This window comes from Podarcis muralis, chromosome 8, assembly GCF_964188315.1.
Source record: "Podarcis muralis chromosome 8, rPodMur119.hap1.1, whole genome shotgun sequence".
NCBI classification, from domain to species: domain Eukaryota; kingdom Metazoa; phylum Chordata; class Lepidosauria; order Squamata; family Lacertidae; genus Podarcis; species Podarcis muralis.
In genome coordinates this window covers 86,773,942-86,788,496 of record NC_135662.1, presented here as the reverse complement: position 1 = coordinate 86,788,496, position 14,555 = coordinate 86,773,942, and the positions used below count along the sequence as shown (strand labels likewise).

General features: G+C 41.7%; 2 protein-coding genes and 1 pseudogene across 11 annotated transcripts in view; all 3 read left to right on the top strand.

Moving 5' to 3' along the window:
• LOC144328760 (protocadherin beta-16-like) overlaps positions 1 to 1,208 on the top strand; it is a 44,013-nt gene extending 42,805 nt beyond the window's left edge. Inside the window, exon 2 of the mRNA XM_077933506.1 lies at positions 1,012 to 1,208. The gene's annotated coding sequence lies outside the window, so the exon portion shown is untranslated. The remainder of the gene's footprint in view (positions 1 to 1,011) is intronic.
• The window catches only part of LOC114601134 (protocadherin beta-16-like), an 88,737-nt gene extending 85,348 nt beyond the window's left edge, over positions 1 to 3,389 (top strand). For 9 of the 10 annotated variants that reach the window (XR_013394065.1, XM_077933502.1, XM_077933498.1 and 6 more), the window contains exon 2: positions 1,012 to 3,389. Coding sequence is in view for 8 of the 10 variants with exons in the window: in XM_077933502.1 (XP_077789628.1) it covers positions 1,012 to 1,131 (120 nt within the window). In the remaining 2 variants the exon portion in view is untranslated. The remainder of the gene's footprint in view (positions 1 to 1,011) is intronic. The other variant, XR_013394066.1, reaches the window with a different exon arrangement.
• A 7,058-nt stretch (positions 3,390 to 10,447) lies between these two features.
• Positions 10,448 to 13,099, top strand: LOC144328649 (protocadherin gamma-A12 pseudogene; annotated as a pseudogene).
• The last annotated feature ends 1,456 nt before the right edge of the window (positions 13,100 to 14,555 follow it).

Genomic DNA, 14,555 nt, shown 5'->3' with positions numbered 1-14,555 from the left:
GGAGGAGGCTCCTGGATCTTCAGGTGGCAGTCTGAGCAGGAGAACCCCTTCATTAACTCTGACCAGTGTGCCAGCCATGCCCTTTCTGGCAACCGTGACCCACGTCAAAGTAATACCCACATTAGACTGCTATAATGTGAATTAACCTTGGATTGTCTTTGCAGAGCTCTTGAAAACTTCAGTTGGTCCATAGAAAGCTGCCTTATACCAAGCCAGACCATTGGTCCCTCTAGCCCAGCATTGCAAACACTTTTTAGGGTTTCAGGAAGGAATCATTCCCTGCCCTAGCGGTCAAAGTATGGCTGATAAAATATGTTGAACATTGCTTTGCATGTCTTAAGGGTTGTGTCCTCCCGTGCACATTTGCCTGCACATCTAGATCAACTGCTATGCTCCATTTTCCTCCACCATCTAAGCCAAACGTTGGCTTAGCTGTAGATGATGTTTTTGGGTGATTGTTGGTAAGTAAGTGTGGCAAAAGTCTCTTAGCTGGTGTATTTATTTTGAGCTGGGCTGCTTTCCTGATTTTGGATTTTATTCTTGTTTTATTGAAAATGTTGTGAGCTGCCTCATAGAGAAGTAGGGTACAGATTGTGTGAACAAGCTAACAACTATTTGTGTCACTCTAATGAAGGAAAGAAGGCTTGGGAATGGAGGTTAGTAGCAAACGTTAATGCTACAAAGCTGCTGCTGGACAAAAGGTATAGTTTTTGGTATAATGAGATCCCTGCTATGATCTCAGGTATTGTCTTGAGTTCCTTCAAGCTGAAAAGAAACGGGATTGTCACCAAACTCATAGTACTACCATCCTTGGCAGTACAACGTTGTTGTATCGCACAGTCACAGTTCATATTTTGGGTTTTCAGAAAACGTTTGCTATGTTCCTATCTGGTAAGCATGGCATTTCATTACACTCTTCTTACTGCAGCTTAATGCCTTGGCAGCATTTATCTAATGAAAACCACATCAGCTTTCAGAAAATTACAATGCACTTTTTTATGTCCTTTGCAGGCCAGAGCATCTCTCTCTGAAGACGCTGCTCCCAGATCCGGAGCCCCGGGTTGCATTGCTAATCAGGCAACTGGGGCAAATATAAACTGTGGTCAAAATGACTGGCTTACCTATCAATAGATGAGGACGACCAACTCCATCCATCTTTCTTTCTCTGAAGACAAATAACCAAATGATCAAGTCTCATGCAACAAACTTGACCCCTGGCCTGAAAAAAATATGGGTCCTCTGCCTAAAGGAGAAAGATACCAGGAAACTCTCTTGTGCAAGCAAATAGAAAAGAACAGAAATGCTCTTGTGCTGTTCTCATTCATTTCGATGGAGCTTATGTAGGAGAATGTGTAGCTGGATTGTCCACATACATTGACCTAGTAGACAATTATATTTATGCTTTGTAGGATTTTACAGTAGCCCACTGCTCTCTTGATCTAGCTGGTTAAAGAAATGTAGGTGACTTTATTGCATGCTCATTGTTGTAATTATTCCTTAGTTTATTTTTATGCTAGCTTTGCTGCTTTCCTTCAAATATTTTCAATGGTTATAGCAATTTCTCAGAAATTCTGTTTTCTGGTTGTAATGCAGCTGTTAGTAGTATCCAGTAGCTTCATTTGAAGACCTAGCGAGACAAATGAATGAGTATAATCAGTAAGGGGGAGAAGTCTGGACATAGTCCACTGGGACATTGAAAGGAATGGGAGCTTTGTAAGAGAATATTTCTCCCATTTATTTCAGCGAAGCTTGCACATAGGACTTCCATTTCTCAGTGAATTTACACTTTATTTTCTAGTCATAGTTACACTGTGTGTGCACTTTCCTGTCTAAATGCTCAATTCTACCGTTTCCTGTAGCTATATTTTTGTTAGCAACTTCTCTTTCATTAGCCTAGTTTGCACATAACACTGAACTAAATCTAGATGCTCACTTGATTATTATATCACAGAACAGTTAAAAGCACAAGCAAGAGCAGTCAAGCCTAGATAACAGTTTGAATTTTTTGCCACTTGTCACTTGCAGCTCTGTAGCTTTTGGAGGAGGTCCGGGCTCACATGTAGCGCTTACCTTGTGGTTAATACTAAGATATATAAACCAGCTACAAATTTAGGTTAATGAACCATAGTTAAACTGTTCACACATAACAGTCAGCTGCAGTTTAATGAACCATAAATTGATAAACCATAGCTTAGTGTTATGTGCAAACCAGGCTGTCAAGTCCACATACACACACTGCATACATGTGCACATGTTTTCTCTGAAATTTAACTATTCCTGTTTTTCTGCAATTGACCCACAATCTGCGGCCAGTGTTAAAAAATTGAGATATGAAAGCTAGGAGCTAAAAGGAACCTTAAACCTAGGTTATGGGCACAACAATGAAATGTCTAGGCATGCTTTTTTATAGGAAGAATACAAAACTGAAAATGAACTGCAGCTAAAATATTATGTTCATTTTTCACATGGTCTAGTCCTTCCCCTGCCCAACCCCCTAATATTCTTAAGATTGTCTCTTCGCCAGTTTTCAGAGAGTAGCTGGAAGTAGGGAGACAGAAAAAGGTCCTCTTTTCCTTCCACTCTGCAATTTTAATCTGAAATCTTAGTGACAGAAGTGCGCCCAGAGCTCTGAAACTGCTTGTGCTAATGAATTTCCCTGCCGCAAAATGTGCCTAGAAAAATGAGAGTTTCGAACACTGCGGCTGATGCTGAGAAATTTTTTGCAAGCTAATCAATACTTCTTTCCAGCAGTGGAATAATGAAGCATACTGTATTTGAAAAGAACAATGTAAGCTATGCTAAATCACATTATTTAAAGCTGGCCTTTAATATTGGTTTATTTATGGTGTTTGGAACTACTCCGGTGGTAACTAGACGGACTTAACACCAAATTGATTCCGATCTCCAGGGACAATTTAGTGTTAAACCCAGCTGTCAGCCTATGATAAACTGCTACTGTAAACACTCTAAAACAGGAATTATAGACTATATTATAACAGTGTGGTTTCACAGTTATGTGGTTATGTAGTTGTGCAGTTTGGAATAGAATTTTCAGTAAACCTTTGTGTTTTGGGAATTGTATTATATTCTTACAGTGACAAAAATTCACAATAGTGAAGCATTTTGAAGTCTGTGGATGAAAGGAAGTGGCAAGTAGTATTATAGTGAAACAGGATAGGAAAGAGTGCAATTTATATACAACTGGAATCAGCAGGGAAACATGCTCGTTTTAAGATATAGAATGCACATGTTTCTTTTTATGCACTGTCAATGTCATCTTTTGTTATGAGAAGATGAAAAAGATGCTGTGTACTTTTACATATTGTTTGCTAGATTTGAATATCATTTTTGTATGTTCATAAAATAATAAAATCACTTTCTAAAATCTATGGATGGAAATGCTTAGTGAAACAGGATCCCTGGGGTGGGGCAGCAAGCATCAGCAAGACAGATGCCAAGGCCACAAACCATAGCCTGCTTTACAGACCTGGCATGGACCAGAGGGAGGAAATTCTCCCTGATCTGCTTTACCAACCTATTGTGGTTGTAATAATTTAGAGACATTTCCTTACAAGAAACATTGGGATGGGAGTTTAGAGGACACCTGGAGAATGAAGGCATTCTGTAATGTCCCTCTTTATAATTCATCTTGACTATATTATTCACTACTTGTATTACTAACTGCTGGGATACTTTATAGCTTACCCTGCTGCCTATACACACATACCTACACTTTAAATAAAGAGCACAAAATTACAAGTGCACAGAGTAAGATAAGACACAAAAAAGAAGGAAGTGAAAAGCCTTCAAACATTTGAAGACAGATATCACGTCCTCTTAATCTTCTCTTCTCCAGATTATATATACCTAGCTCCTTCAAACTTTCACCATATAACTTGGTCTTCAAACAATCAAACATAAGAAGACAACAACAAAGTCACGGTTGGAACATTTCCCGGATTGCTACCAAGTGTAGTGACAAGAGGTTATTCTCACAAGGCCTTCCCTTATCAGTCTCCTAATTTCCTGGGGTTTCCCTGATGCCTTTTAAGGTAATGTAACATAGCTTCTAAGTGTGAGGGTGTTAAAATAAGCTGAGACTGGTTATGAAACAAATAAAGTGTTTAGAAAGACGGAAAAAATATGGAGTTTTAAAAGAAAGATATGTAATGCAAAAGTTACTGAAAACCATTACACACACACACACACACACACACACACACACACACACACCTTGGAACAAAATAGCAAAATAAAGCCAATTAAAGCACCATCCACTTTCCTGGGACTAAGCAGTCCTTCAACTCACCAGACTCTCGGGAGAATCTTACTCCTAAGTAGCAGCCCTCTGTTTGCCTATCGCCCAGGCTTACAAAGATTTTCCTTTATTATGTTGGGTTCCACACTGAACTGAAGAACCTCCACAATGTAGACTCCCCTTGTCAACCACAGGTTAAGAGATGTGCCAATTCTTACATAAACAATGAAGTATTCACTACCTTAACATTTAAGCTTTAGGGTATTTGCTGGGTTTCCAAGTTAATTCCATAATCCCCTCCAATAAAGAGACAGGTAAAAATATACATTACAATACAAATAAAATTTTCAGCAGTCCATATAAGTAAGGATCATGCAATCAGTCTAGGAAAGCAAAGTCTATTTCATTTTCTGATTTGACGTGAATTTTTTGATTAAAGCAATTTTCCAGACACACCTATGAGTTTAGGAACCATTTGTGTTCTGCTTCCAAGTATGTAGCCACTAGTAGGAGTATTAGATCTTTAAACTACACATCTTGATTAGGACTATCAGAAAAGTTTAACACAGCTAAAACTGGTGCTATCTTCAAAGGTTAACCTGTGCTAAGCATAATCTCTGAAAATACTCTTGATGAAAAGATTTGTTCCACTGGACACTGCCATCACATATGAAGGTAAGTCCCAAGTTCACCACATAATCTCCTTCAATTTGAGCTTGCTATATTAGTGATTCTGAAAAGTTTCATGGGAGCAGGACACCATTTAGGTATCAGTTTTAAGGAAGCAAGGAGCAAAAAACAATTTTCACCCACAATTTCATCTTCTGTGGCTACAATGTCTAGTTCACATAGTCTTCGTTCTCAACAAAAACGTATTTCCCACAAAACCGCAGGTTGCCTGGGCAGCTATAACCAGATCTAACAGGAAGTGCATTAATTGATTATCCCGACACAAGGTTTGCCATCTTCATTATTGATTAAGGAACATAAATGTCTAATCTGAACTGCATCAAAGTAAGGGCTGTAATCTACAGAATCTGATTGCTGACTCTGGGTTTTTTACCCCCATGTACGGTATATATTTACTGAGCAAAGTTGGCCAGATCTTAAATTGTTTGGGAAAGATTGAGGTTGGCAAGTTCTGGAACAGGAACAGGAATTTTGACAATAAGATTATTGTAACAATTGCTAGGTGTCCAAGTCGATATAAATTCTATTTTGTCCAATTCCTGAGCTCCTATTGCATTTGATTCAACAAGGGGCTTAACTAGTCTTCTTTAAATATGATTTCACCTTTTTCGGGTGCTACACAAATCCTGATATGCCAGATATGCCAACAAATGTTTGGGTATTTCCGACTTTTATCAAGATTTGAATTGTGCCCCAAAAAGGTTAAATATCAACCCTGTATTCTTCCCTTTTTGGGGGGGGGAAACTAAGATTCATTTTCTTTCTTTTATTTGAATGTATTATTCATTTATTTCATTTGTATCCCACTTTCCTCCAAGGAGCTCAAGGAGGTCATACATAGTTCTCTTCCTTCCTATCTTGCCTTCACAACAACCCTGTGAGGTAGGGTAGGCTGACAGACTGTGAATGGCCAAGATCACATAGTGAGCTTCAAGGCCAAGTCCAGATTTGAACCTGCGTCTCCCAAGTCCTAGTCTGACACTCTAACCACTGCACCACACTGGCTCTCAGAGAACAAATAGAAATACATAGGCAGGGTTAGGGTTAGGGCAATCCTATACATAAAAACCTGGTGTAAAGTTAAGCTGGGGTAAAATATGCCAAAGCCAAACTCCATTCTGGAGCATGTCTAAGCCTGGTGGAGGGAAAACAAGCCTTGAAAATGGGTTTTTGGGTTACATCACCCTCCTTGCCAACCTACTTTGCTAACCTGGGTTATCTGACCATTCTCAATGAGCTTAGGATCCAGCCTAAGTCCTCCCACGGATCCTCCCCAACCATACCCACTTTCCACAATTTAAACCAGCTTAAGATCTGTCTGGCTTGGCTCAGCTGCCTGGGTCCCAGCTGGTATCCAAACAAACCCCTGTGTTGCAAAGAGAACACCAACAATGTCTAGGCAACACGATGACCATATACATACGTAATAGACAATCTTTACAGAATTCCTTCAAATCATAAAAAGTTCAAAATGAAATCTTTAGTCTCAAAGTCTCTGAAAATCTTTAAATAAAGCGAGGTACCAAATTTTGTATGGTGGAAGACAAGTTGTGAAGCTTTGTGTATTCAACAATGATCTCCAATAAAAAGGTAAAGTGACCCCTGACCATTAGGTCTAGTCGTGGCCGACTCTGGGGTTGCGGCGCTCATCTCGCTTTATTGGCCGAGGGAGCCGGCGTACAACTTCTAGGTCATGTGACCAGCATGACTAAGCCGCTTCTGGCAAACCAGAGCAGTGCACGGATACGCTGTTTACCTTCCCGCAGGAGCAGTACCTATTTATCTACTTGCACTTTGGCGTGCTTTCAAACTGCTAGGTTGGCAGGAGCAGGGACTGAGCAACGGGAGCTCACCCCGACGTGGGGATTCGATTCGCCAACCTTCTGATCGGCAAGTCCTAGGCTCTGTGGTTTAACCCACAGCGCCACCCACATCCCTATGATGTCCAATACTGAACAGTAATTCCAGATATTGGCTACTGTTTCATAGAATTCTTCATCAGCATGGTGGGTGGATATAGAATGCTTCATAAACCCATCTTATTTCGAATGAATGTATATAAATATAACAGACCAGATATATATATAATATATAAACAGACCAGACAAGAAAGGAGGAGGAGTGGCGTTATATGTCAGGGATGTGTATACCTGTGAAGAGATCCAAGATTTAGAACCTCAAAGCCAAAGTGAGAGCATTTGGGTCAAAATTAAGGGAGAGAAGAATAACAGTGACCTCATTGTGGGAGTTTACTATAGATCCCCAAGCCAAACGGAGGACATAGATGATGCCTTCCTGGAACAGATGGCCAAGCATGCAAAAGGAAGGGAGATAGTAGTAATGGGGGACTTCAATTACCCGGATATTTGTTGGATGTCAAACTCAGCCAAGAGCATAAGGTCAAACAGATTCCTCACTGCCCTTGCAGACAACTTCATTGTCCAGAAAGTGGGAGAAGCAACAAGAGGAACAGCCATTTTAGATCTGGTCCTAACCAATGTTGATGACCTGGTTAGTGGGGTAGAAGTGGAAGGATCATTAGGCGCGAGTGATCATGCTCTTCTGAAGTTTACTATACAGCGGAAAGGAGCAGCCAAGCATACTAGGACTCAATTTCTCGACTTTAAGAAAGCCGACTTCATAAAGCTTAGGGAAGTGCTGGGTGAGATCCCATGGACAGTAATACTAAAAGGAAAGGGAGTTCAAGATGGCTGGGAGTTTGTTAAGAGGGAGATAGTAAAAGCACAACTTCAGGCAATACCAATGAGACGGAAACATGGAAGGTGCCTAAAGAAGCCAGGGTGGCTATCTAAAGAACTTTTAACTGAGTTAAGATTAAAAAAGGATGTGTACAAAAAATGGAAAAGGGGGGAAACCACCAAAGAGGAATTCAAACAAATAGCCAGCACGTGTAGACACAAAGTCAGAAAAGCTAAAGCACAAAATGAACTCAGGCTTGCTAGAGAGGTTAAAAGCAACAAAAAAGGCTTTTATGGGTATGTTCGTAGCAAAAGGAAGAACAAAGAAACCGTGGGGTCACTCAGAGGAGAAGATGGTGAAATGCAAACAGGGGACACAGAAAGGGCTGAACTCCTCAATGCCTTCTTTGCCTCAGTCTTCTCCGATAAAGAAAACAATGCCCGACCTGAAGAATTTGGAGCAAATGATTCAGCAGAGGAAACACAGCCCAGAATAACTAAGGAGATAGTACAAGAATACTTGGCTAGTCTAGATGTATTCAAGTCTCCAGGGCCAGATGAACTGCATCCAAGAGTATTAAAAGAACTGGCAGATGTGATTTCAGAACCACTGGCAGTCATCTTTGAGAATTCCTGGAGAACAGGCGAAGTCCCGGCAGACTGGAGGAGGGCAAATGTTGTCCCTATTTTCAAAAAGGGGAAAAGAGAGGACCCAAATAATTACCGCCCAGTCAGTCTGACATCAATACCAGGGAAGATTCTGGAGCAGATCATTAAGCAAACAGTCTGTGAGCACCTAGAAAGGAATGCTGTGATCACCAATAGTCAGCATGGATTTCTGAAAAATAAGTCATGTCAGACTAACCTGATCTCGTTTTTTGACAGAATTACAAGCCTGGTAGATGAAGGGAACGCAGTGGATGTAGTCTACCTTGATTTCAGCAAGGCATTTGACAAGGTGCCCCATGATATTCTTGTAAAGAAGCTGGTAAAATGCGGTCTTGACTATGCTACCACTCAGTGGATTTGTAACTGGCTGACTGACCGAACCCAAAGGGTGCTCATCAATGGTTCCTCTTCATCCTGGAGAAGAGTGACTAGTGGGGTGCCACAGGGTTCTGTCCTGGGCCCGGTCTTATTCAACATCTTTATCAACGACTTGGATGATGGACTCAAGGGCATCCTAATCAAATTTGCAGATGACACCAAACTGGGAGGGGTGGCTAACACCCCAGAGGACAGGATCACACTTCAAAACGACCTTGACAGATTAGAGAACTGGGCCAAAACAAACAAGATGAATTTTAACAGGGAGAAATGTAAAGTTTTGCACTTGGGCAAAAAAAATGAGAGGCACAAATACAAGATGGGTGACACCTGGCTTGAGAGCAGTACATGTGAAAAGGATCTAGGAGTCTTGGTTGACCACAAACTTGACATGAGCCAACAGTGTGACGCGGCAGCTAAAAAAGCCAATGCAATTCTGGGCCTCATCAATAGGAGTATAGCATCTAGATCAAGGGAAGTAATAGTGCCACTGTATTCTGCTCTGGTCAGACCTCACCTGGAGTACTGTGTCCAGTTCTGGGCACCACAGTTCAAGAGGGACACTGACAAACTGGAACGTGTCCAGAGGAGGGCAACCAAAATGGTCAAAGGCCTGGAAATGATGCCTTATGAGGAACGGCTAAGGGAGCTGGGCATGTTTAGCCTGGAGAAGAGGAGGTTAAGGGGTGATATGATAGCCATGTTCAAATATATAAAAGGATGTCACATAGAGGAGGGAGAAAGGTTGTTTTCTGCTGCTCCAGAGAAGCGGACACGGAGCAATGGATCCAAACTACAAGAAAGAAGATTCCACCTAAACATTAGGAAGAACTTCCTGACAGTAAGAGCTGTTCGACAGTGGAATTTGCTGCCAAGGAGTGTGGTGGAGTCTCCTTCTTTGGAGGTCTTTAAGCAGAGGCTTGACAACCATATGTCAGGAGTGCTCTGATGGTGTTTCCTGCTTGGCAGGGGGTTGGACTCGATGGCCCTTGTGGTCTCTTCCAACTCTATGATTCTATGATTCTATGATTCTATGATTCTAAATAATGCAGTGCTCATGTAATAATGTAGTCACTGCAGTCATGCATTGTACAACACTTAAAAATTCACTGTTTTACTAAGCATACTCCCCTTCTACAACTGATAATGAAAATAGAAAATTAAAAACGATTGTTTACATAGTTCAAAATCTGTCCCCTCTCACTTGCTTTCTCCCAGTACAGTATTATATATGGATTTATTGCATGCTCATTGTTTATTTTCAGTACTCTGGGGCAAGCTAGCTAGATCAGTGGGGTATAAATAATAAAATTATTATTATTATTACTGATGAGAAATAGGAAAAATAGGGAAACATATTCAGAGGGCTAGTCATCTTGGCTTGTTGCAGAAAGAAACAACAGTTTTGTGGCCCAGTTCATCAGATGTAAGAAAAACCTGAGCATCTTAGGCATGAAATTGGGCGATAGATCAGAACCATTAACATAACAGCATCTTTCCATAGGTTGACTTAAAAATTGTAAAGCAAATTGGTACACATGACTAGTTGCTATTTGGTGTTCCTTAGGAATAATAGACTATTATCTAAAATTAATTGGGTTTTGCTTGAAGTCTCTCTCCCCCGCCCAAAAAAACACCGAGGAAGGACTAAAACTGGTGTAATTATTCATTGAACCTCTAAGTGTCGCTGTTTGCTCATAAGCCGAGAACTACAAATCCCTGTTCTGCTCTCATTTGGCAAAGAATACACAAAGCTCACGTTCACGTTCAGCAAGTCTGGATTTGCAGGAGGAAATATCTAGGGAGCCTTTGGAACCTTTGTAAGGTCCAAACTGGACAATAAGGGCACAACAATCTGACGGTCTACCTGGAAATGGCTGGAAGGATTTTATTCTATCAAAAGAATAGTGTGCTTTGCTTTGTGCTGGCGATGGTCTGGGAGGTAGCTTCTGGGCAAATACATTATTTGATTCCTGAGGAAATGGAGAAAGGTTCTTTTGTAGGAGATATTGCAAAGGATCTTGGACTGAGCGTGAAGGAGTTATCAAGTGGAGACACCAGGATAATTTCCAGAGGTATGAAGCAATATTTTTCACTTGATTTGAGAAATGGACATTTGTTTATCAAGGAAATAATTGACAGGGAGCAGATTTGCCACCAGGTAGAAAAATGTCTGATAAATTTTGAGATTCTTGTGAAGGATAAAGTGAAGTTTTTTATGGCTAAAGTTGAAATAACTGATATTAATGACAACTCACCCAGCTTCCCTGTAGAGGAGTTTGAATTAACAATTGCTGAAAACTCAGGTCTTGGGGCAAGGTTTCTTTTACCAGGGGCTCAGGATCCAGATCTAGGGACGAATTCTCTCCAGAGCTACCATCTCAGTAGCAACAGACACTTTTCCTTGGATGTACAAACTGGAGTTGATGGGATCAAATACGCAGAACTAGTCCTTGAAAAGCTGTTAGATCGAGAAGAACAAAAAGTGCACCAACTAATTCTCACTGCTGCTGACAAAGGAGAACCTACCAGGTATGGTACGGTGGAAATCCGTGTTGCTGTTGCAGATGTAAATGACAATGCTCCTATTTTCAGTAAGTCTCTGTATGAAGCGGACGTTATGGAAAACATGCTTAAAGGGTCGCACGTGTTAACTCTGAATGCAACTGACCTTGATGAGGGAATAAACTCAAAGGTAATGTATTCATTCAGAAAAATTTCAGACAAAGCTTCCAAAATATTCCACTTGGATTCCGCAACAGGGCAGATATCAGTCATTGGGAATATTGACTTTGAAGAATCGATAGCACATGAAATGGAAGTCCAAGCACAAGATGGGGGTGGCTTGTCTACTCGCGCTAGAGTAGTCATAAGAGTCATGGATGCGAATGACAATCCACCAGAGATTGCAATCACACCACTTTTCAGCAAGGTTGAAGAAAGTTCTCCTCCAGGAACTGTAATAGGTCTTATAAATATAAATGACAGAGATGATGGGGAAAATGGAGAGGTCTCATGTTCTATACCAGCAGGACTTCCATTTCTGTTGAAGAAAGCATTTGACAATTATTACAACTTGGAGATTGCAAGGGTCCTTGACAGGGAGAGGGTCTCAGAATATAACATCACAATAATAGCAAGTGACCACGGGATTCCTTCTCTCTCAACAACTGCTTACTTCCCACTAGAAATATTAGATGAAAATGACAACCCACCCACCTTTAAACATGCAGCATTCACTTTTTATCTTGAGGAAAATAACCACAGAAGTGAATTTATTACTATTTTGAAGGCACATGACTCTGATTGTGACGAAAATGGCAGAATAATTTACTCTATCATCGAAAGAGATATTGTGCAGCCCAGTGCTAAGAAAGTCGACTCAGAAGTGAATTCCAATGAGCTCAATGGGACTTACTCTCAGATAAGTGAGCATGAGACTAAAGTCAGAAATTCCTTCCTTCCTACCTACCTCTCAATTAACTCTGAAACTGGAGCAATCTATGCCCTACACTCCTTTGATTATGAAGAGATCAGGGAGATTAAGTTCCTGGTCAAGGCCCAGGATGGAGGCTCTCCACCACTCAGCTCCAACGTCCCAGTGACTCTCTTCATCCTGGACCAGAATGACAATGCACCCCAAATCCTGTACCCCTCCCCTCCCACTGATGGCTCCACGGGGATAGAGCTGGCCCCTCGCTCCTCTGAGCCAGGCTACCTGGTCACTAAGGTGGTGGCCGTGGATGCGGACTCTGGCCAGAATGCCTGGCTCTCCTACCAGCTGATGAAGGCTACCGAGCCAGGGCTCTTCACTCTGGGGCTCCACACCGGAGAGATCAGGACCGCCCGATTCTTTCTGGAGAAAGATGTCCTCAAGCAAAGCCTGGTGGTTTTAGTCAAGGACAATGGGCAGCCACCTCTCTCTGCTTCAGTCACTGTCACTGTGGTCTTGGCTGACAGCATCCCTGACATGCTGACTGATCTGAGCAGTGTCCCAGTATCTGAAGACCCACAATCTGATGGTGAGCTCACTTCGTACCTGGTGACTGCAGTAGCTGCTGTCTCCTGCTTGTTCTTCACCTTTCTGCTTTTGTTACTAGCTTTTAGACTTTATAGGTGGAGAAACTCACAATTGTGTGACTCAGGATTTGGAAATTTCAATGGAGTACCTGTTTCACAGTTTGTGGGCATTGATGGTGTCCGGGCTTTTCTTCAGTCTTACTGCCCTGATGGCTCACTAACTACCTGCTCCCAAAACAATAAAATTGTTTTTCCAATTGGAAGTTGTACAGATATTCTCTCATCTCATCCAGCTGCTGATAATCTAGGTCCTCTATTAACTATGGGAGATCCAAGCACTGATACAGTACGACAAAACTCGGAGCAGGTGAGTTGCATTTTCTAGAATTAAGATTGCTCACATTTTATAATGTACAAAGCAGAAACAAGCTGAATGTGATACAGTCTGCAGAGCTCATTGGGCACTGAGCTAAGAATTGTGCAAAGTGGATTTGTATTTAAATTAGCCATGTATTTTCAGTAACACGCCACCAAACATTAGTTGATTTGCACTCCATAAATTCAGAAAGTGAGTGGCATTTCGCCCTCCCCCCCTTCTTTGCACTTTCTTTGCTGTCTAGGGACCATGGCTGAAATTTTTAGTGGCAAGCAATGGGAAAGAAATGGGCATAAAGGAACAAACACTTGCAGACAAGAGGTCCAATTAAAGTGTTTCCTTAATAGATGTCGTTTGGGTTCGTTACTGGGTTGGATTTATCTATATCACCAGGGAGAGGTTCATTGCTCTTGGCAAGTAGCTGCTTAAACTATCCGAAGTCAAGCTGGCATTGGGAACTGGCATTATTGGGCCACAGCAAGGGGCCTACGAGCAATCCCTGAGGTCTCCGATTCCAGGTGCTTCTCCTTGCTTGTTCGGATGCTGTCTCTGAGTCAATGAGCAGAGATAAGAGGGAGGAAAATGTGCAGCTGCCACTGCTCACCTCTCCCTCTGGTTATTGAACACGGCTGGAGGAGGCAAGAGCTGAGTGTATTTATTATTGTTCTACTTGCTCTAATTTTTCTAAATTGTCTTGAAATCTCTGGTGAAAGATGGTTTTAGATATATAGAGCAGACAACTGAAATATTTGCTGCTGCAAACAAAGTAACTTGCCTTAACATTCAACAACTCTGGCTACAACAGATCAATCCTTGGTTTCAGTTCTCTACTGGCATTTCCTTAACTTCTTGCCTTCCCCACTTTTGGAACACTTCTTTTCTACTGTCATTACAAAAACTCTGCTGGACCACAATTGAGGCACCAGAATTGAAAACAGAAGTTTCCATATATTAGTGAGCTGGGTTTAGTTAGTAGGTGGTTGTACCTTAGGTCAGGTCAGACCAGGCAATGACCAGAAGGATATCCTGTCCTTTCCGGCTTGGGGGAAAGCAGTAGCACCTGGTGATTATGGGAGCAGGTGGGCTTACGGAGCAAGGTCCTGCCCAAGGGTCCTCCAAAACCTGAAGCTGAGACTGACCACCAAACCTGAATCTACTTGCACTCCACAAGCCATTTGACAGGAATGCAACACAATATAAAAATGGTTTCTTTCTCACTATGAAGAAGAAGAGTTTGGATTTGATATCCCGCTTTATCACTACCCTAAGGAGTCTCAAAGCGGCTAACAATCTCCTTCCTCCCCCACAACAAACACTCTGTGAGGTGAGTGAGGCTGAGAGACTTCTGACTAGCCCAAGGTCACCCAGCAGCTGCATGTGGAGGAGCGGAGACGCGAACCCGGTTCACCAGATTATGAGTCCACCGCTCTTAACCACTACACCACACTGGCTATGATTCTTAAGA